This window comes from Zerene cesonia, unplaced genomic scaffold (genome assembly GCF_012273895.1).
Source record: "Zerene cesonia ecotype Mississippi unplaced genomic scaffold, Zerene_cesonia_1.1 Zces_u005, whole genome shotgun sequence".
NCBI classification, from domain to species: Eukaryota; Metazoa; Arthropoda; class Insecta; order Lepidoptera; family Pieridae; genus Zerene; species Zerene cesonia.
This window is the reverse complement of record NW_024045135.1, coordinates 1,801,912-1,808,314: the sequence shown is the minus strand read 5'-3', so window position 1 is coordinate 1,808,314 and position 6,403 is coordinate 1,801,912. Positions and strand designations below refer to the sequence as shown.

Sequence of the window (6,403 nt, the reverse complement as noted above, 5' to 3'; positions counted from 1 at the left end):
GAAAAACGGGTGTGAGTTACATACATACATACATACAAACATACAAGTGAAGCTAATAAAAGCGTGTTAAAAATAGTTGAATGCAAAAGTGATTTTATCATTATATTTATACCAACTTAAACCATATCTGTCATAAAAAACATTACGTAAAAGTTTTAAAACAAATTTATTGAAAGCGTAAATCATGATAAAATGTATGAAAAGTATCCTCATCACATTATTCTAATAATATGCAAGAAAAATTATGGGTATAATAATATAACTGCATTAAGTTGAAATTTCTTCCACTAGTTCTTATACGGAATTATCTTATCAGAATCAAAAAGATAAATTAAAAACCCCTGTATATAGCAAAATTCATATATCAAATCCTCAAAAATAATCGTGAAAGTGAAAGTTATTACAGAAAATACTACAAGCGTGAAATATCGCTTGAAGATTTGGCACGAGCGGTTGCAAAAACAATTTATGATAGATTAAACTTAATGATATCAATACAAAAGCTCACAGAAATGATAGTCGAGAGTACAAAGAGCGAAATAAATTGGGGGTCGGATTATGGACGCGGATAATGGAATAATGGATGGTTTCCTCCGCTTTATGATATCCTATTCCGATAACTGGAGATATACGGTCTCGTGTAGTCTTTCCATCGCTGGTAAGAGACGAAGACACGATTTACCGAGAAACAGGTAAAAAGATTTGGAATCGAATGCATGGAATCGGGGAGGTTTGATGTCTCCTTATTGGGCTATATGCAAATGCCATTTTAATGCTCCTTATATTTATGGATTACTATCATGCTTTTTTGAGATTATTATTACATTATCTTATGTAGATATTCCTTTATTGTTATTTCTGAGACAATTTTTTTTATGTCAAAGCGGGCAACTGAGCTGGTGGTTTGCATGATGGTAAACGATCACCACCGACCATTAACAATCGCAAAGGTAGTGCCTTTGCGAATGGCCCACTTTTACAGGGTAATAGATAGAGAAAGGATTGACGACTGGAAATGAGAAATGGAGTGAGAAGGTTGAGAAAACAGAAACGGGCCTCTGTAATGATGCTGCCATTTATCTACCTCACCATTACTGAATGTATGGAAAAAGCCAATAAAACACGTAACAGCTTTATATAGTTCAACGATATATTGTGTCATCCAATACTTGGCTAGCGAGGCTTCTCATAAGACGATTAGGGAAACTAGCATTCGAACATTAATACACTGTAGATTATTATCTTACACAGGTTCCCTAAATAGACCGCGGTTCAACTTTGAACGATTGTTATATATTTGATGGGTTATTACGTTTTTCTCTTTTCAGTAATGTCATTTTTGTGTATCTAATGTATGTTGTTTGTAAACTTTGTGTATTATTTACATACTTATTATCATTTAAATATATTTGTATTTATATACGAACTACCCAATAAAGATATTTTTTTTTTCATTATGATCTGAAGCATTTAAGATTAAACGTTTGAAAATAATTAAGTTCTGCTGTTGCTTCAGTTATTTTAAGTTATTTGTACATAAGTACTTGAAACTAAATAAAATACGCCAAAAATTATACATTGAAGTACTTACTTAAAAATAACTAAATTTTAGATAGAACCAATCTGCTTAATTAAAAGAAATACCTTTCAATGTTTTAGTTGTTACGTTGTTACTGGAGCGTTGTTGCTAACGAGCGAATTGACATTGTTTTGATAGCAATATTACATTTGCAATTGAAACATTACCTTCTGTAGCTTACACCAACCATCAAAATGAACCAACACAATGGCCAATGTTATATTATGATAAAGCGCTTATACGAGTAGATGTCTGTATGTACAAGCGTATACGTGTATCGAGTAACATATTATGGCAATTATGTCGGGATAGATTAGGTTATATGCTTCGTATTCATTAGTTAGGATATATTGGAAGCAGAACTATTTCGCTAAGAAGGTATTTCTCTGGTTAACTCAATGAAACTTTAAAAATATTGTCTTAAAAAATAGAAACGTTTTATTATATCAAATTCGTATAGATGCGTTCAATTTGAATAATAGTATTGAAATTGAAATAACATGTACAGCTAACAAGGGTTAGTATTATATTTGTGAAGACATAGGTAGAAAGAACGCCAAAGAAATATATACTTATAAAAATTAAACTAGCTTCAGGCGCTGTAAGATTAACAGAAAAATAATAATCGATATGCTACTTTTTGACAAAATGTCCAAACTGAAAAAAATTACAAACTCAAATTCAAACTCAAACTCAAACATTTATTCTTTCAACTAGACTTTTCACAAAAGACCTTTTGAATTGTCATATGAGATAGTTATGACATTTACAACAAAATAAACAAAGAATCAAATAAGTTCCTGTAACTTACACCAACGGCGAGTCGCAATAAAGAGCGCACGGACGTGATATACAAGCTCATAACTCGGATGTCACCGCCACTGTGCGCCGATTGTAATGTCACTAAATTATAGCTCATTTGTTCACTGCTACGGCCACTGTGGCGAAGTGATTCTGTGAATTTCTAATGGCCCGTTAACTACGAGCCAGCTAGTTGAAACTAACCTTTATATTAGAAAGGCTTTTGACTGCTCGTGGATAATTGCGTCGGTTTTGATTTGGGATTGTTTATATGCGTAATATGTCTCGAATTAAATGATAGTATATTAATTTTCAAATAAGTAGACGTCTCATACAGTAAATATTTATTTAGTTTACAATATAACAGCGTTCTAACCGTTCGGATATAACCGTTTCCATTGTAAAGTGCAATTTTCTCTAAGAGGCATATTTTCGGTTCAAAATTTCCTTTTGTTTTCTCGATAATAAATGTCCAAATTCGAAATTTAACTTTGCATTCTATAGCTTTGTTCACTGATATTCATTGAAGTCATCACTTCCAAATTCGATGATGAATGATAGCCATTGAATCGAGTCCATTTCTTTGTTTACTGGAGCTATGATTGGATTCTGTTGTGACATTCGTGATTTATCGTCCACTGTTTGTGGAGCAGGGTCTTTATTCTCTTCGTTCGGAGTTTTAGGCCATTTCAAACTGTTAAATGTCATATTTGTTGGTTTGTATTATTTTGCGATTTATTTCTTTTACTTAAAAACGCATAAAACGTTTATAAATTTATTTGTAAGATGAAAATCGGATATGGATGGATCATCCATACTTTATTCACATTTTACAAGACAACCATACGAAAATAAATAGGTATGGACATAGAATATTTTTGGGTGAATACTCGTTTATTTCAATTATTATTATCAGCTAATTGCTGTAGACTCCAAGAAGATCTACATCTATATATTGAGACTCGGATAGTAATTATAACACATTTCTTTTCCAGATACAGCACCAGAGCTCCACTACACGTTCATAGAGCAGGCCTTACACCCAGGACCGGCTGTCGCTCTTCACTGTTCAGCTTCAGGGTCTCCATCACCTCGGTTCACTTGGCTTCTGGATATGCAACCTATTGAAGAACACAACACACCACAAAGGTACATATGTACTCTGTGTGTCTTTTGAAATATGCCCTAAATTTCTTCCTTTTCAAGGATCTTTTAAAATCTTTTTTATAATGCATGGTTAAAGTGACATTCCGTTCAACAATTTGTTATGATTATCGCATAATAAGAAATAAAACACGCACTTACAGAACCATCAGTCAGTTCCTGAGCCCGTCCGGCGAGGTGGTGAGCTACCTGAACCTGACGTCAGTGCGCGCGGAGGATGGCGGCCGCTACACGTGCCGCGCGCACAACTCGCGCGGCGCCGCCGACCACTCCGCGCGGCTCAATGTATACGGTAACTTCATGCTATCCGTTTTATATGCACTTAGCTCAGCAGGTACCTGACAATAAGTCTACCCACTGTAAGATGGACCGTGATCTAGGTGGTGACATCGCTTGACGGAAACCTTTTTACTTAAGTCCATATTATATTATTCTTTTTGGATATCGGCCTCTGAAAAAGAATTTCAATCTTTGACAGTTCGGAGATGATATGAAAAGTCAAACATATAAATCTCAAACTATAACATGTCATAACAATTAATATTATATACATTATTTGTCAATATAAAAAAGATGTTATAATGGACGTTATTGCTTTTGTTTACGTTCCCATCCGGCAACTGCAATATGTACATCAAAAGTAAACATTCGGTCTGTTTCTCGTTGTTTCCCCGCGCTTTATTGGTGGAACTGTTTTTGTAAATAACACGTGTGTATTTATGATTGTGTTAAGTACGGGAGCCGCCATGATGCAGAATAAAAGTTAAATTACTACTTAAAATTAATTAATTAGACTAAGGTGTTGTCAGCTGTTTACTATAAGAAACAAAAGTGAATTAATATACGTAATTTAAATTAAAGACAATACATGTTCTGGGTATATAACTATTGTTTAATTTGTTGTCTTTCTCGTAGTCTATAGTTCACTGAACTATGAATATTGTATTCGAAATATTAGATTACACAGACATTATAACAGAGTTAGGGGGCGTCCATAAATTACGTGAGACATTTTTCAGGATTCTTTGAATACTTCTCATCAAAGCTACCACGCAAAGGAGCTAATGAAATTTCCATGCCCTTCGTAGATATGTGTTGATCGTATTATAATCTTTGTTAACTTTTGTTCACACATAGTGCAAATAATGACTTATTATTATTATTAAAAATCTATCTTAAATCATGTTCTCCGATGTATTAGAAACATTACCCATTTTAGATATTCTATGGAATTCTATTTATATATATAGGGTACATTACCTGTAATCTGGAATGCGACAAATCACATTGAAACAACGTCAATCATTCAAATTGATTGAGTTCAATTAGTCAAACGAACGGCAATTAGTCGAATCATTATGCTTTTGATTAAAACGATGAAGCCGGACTTGGTGAACACATTGTGTACAACTTTTGGTACTTTCTTTATCTGTTGGTATTTTCAAATGTAAATTAAAAATTAATGTCACTATATTTATCTCCATTTAAACACAATACAAATAGGTATTGAACAGAACACACACACACACACACACAGACAGCACCAATGTTTCCTGTTCCCTAGTAGTTCACTACTTAGTTGAAAGTAATGAGGCAAAAAAGCCAAAAAACGTTCAGTCGAATTGCCCCTCCTTTTTTTGAAATTGGTGAGAACAGTTAAAAGGTCGTTTTATTCAGAATTCATCATTAATAAATAGTAAAGTATTATTAAAAGTAGTAAGATATTATTAAAAGACATACGAGTATATACAAGTTTAAGGCAATTGCATAAGGATATAGACATCGCACACTGAATCCTCGTACCGCCTCCGCGCAGGGCCGCCGTCGATCCGCAGCATCGCGCCGGTGCGCGCGGTGGCCGGCGCCAACACCACCGTGCACTGCCCCTACTCAGGATTTCCAATCAGGTTGATGGAGGTGCATTTGTTTAGTTACATTATAAGTTTTCTTTATGTTCCTTTATGTAGACCGTAGACTTGCTGTGCATGATGTTAGAATCGTAAACGTGATCAGATTTTACTGACTTTTAAATGTTCGAAAACATGTTGTTAAATCGATTTTTAAAATAAACATATTTTTCTCAAATGGAGCAAAATAATTTGGTTTTTGAATATAACATGAAACTCTTTTTCTATTTCGTATATAGGAAATAGATAATAATATGAATTATAAACACTGATACGGCTAATGTTATTTTCTCCCGTCTTCATTTTGTCTTATCTGAGATCACACTGCAAAAGAGAAAGCGCTTGGAAAGCGGGCACCTTCATGATATCATGCACAACGCAGTGAGATCCGGTGGCAGCGCGGCGGGGTGGACATCCCGTCGGGCGAGGCGGCGGGCGGTGCGGGGGGTGCGCGCGCGTCGCTGCGGCGCGGAGGCGCGCTGGCGCTGTGGCCGGCGGACGCGGCCGACGCGGGCCTGTACTCCTGCCGCGTGCTCGCGCCCGACGGACACTACGCGCAGAAGGACGTGCAGATCTTCGTGCGCAGTGAGTGCCGCCTGACCTTCCTTTTCTTTAGGGGGGAAAGCTTGCAATACCCACGGCCTCCGGGGAGGAGACGTGGGTTATTTGGAGTCTTAACGACCAAAACCCCACTGTGTCCCGTCAAGCCACTTTAGTGAGGAGGTTACGAGAGCTGGTTATATTTCTCTTTCTTCTTCTGACACTAGCAGATATGCCTCGTATAATATCATAAATATGAATGCGTTAACAATGCGTTACCACTTATATTCATAGATTCATCAATAAATTATAGCCTGTTGGGTGTGTGTTTTCATTTGAAAAATACACTACCCTGTCAATATAATAATATATTCACAATATTATATATCATAGTTGAATGTGCAAACTTGTC

General features: G+C 35.7%; 1 protein-coding gene across 1 annotated transcript in view; it reads left to right on the top strand.

Annotated features, from left to right (window-relative positions):
- The window catches only part of LOC119838819 (Down syndrome cell adhesion molecule-like protein Dscam2), a 96,305-nt gene that overhangs the window by 87,037 nt on the left and 2,865 nt on the right, over window positions 1–6,403 (top strand). Inside the window, exons 10-13 of the mRNA XM_038364941.1 lie at window positions 3,376–3,529; window positions 3,688–3,836; window positions 5,361–5,451; window positions 5,834–6,036. Coding sequence (XP_038220869.1) covers window positions 3,376–3,529; window positions 3,688–3,836; window positions 5,361–5,451; window positions 5,834–6,036 — 597 coding nt within the window. The remainder of the gene's footprint in view (window positions 1–3,375; window positions 3,530–3,687; window positions 3,837–5,360; window positions 5,452–5,833; window positions 6,037–6,403) is intronic.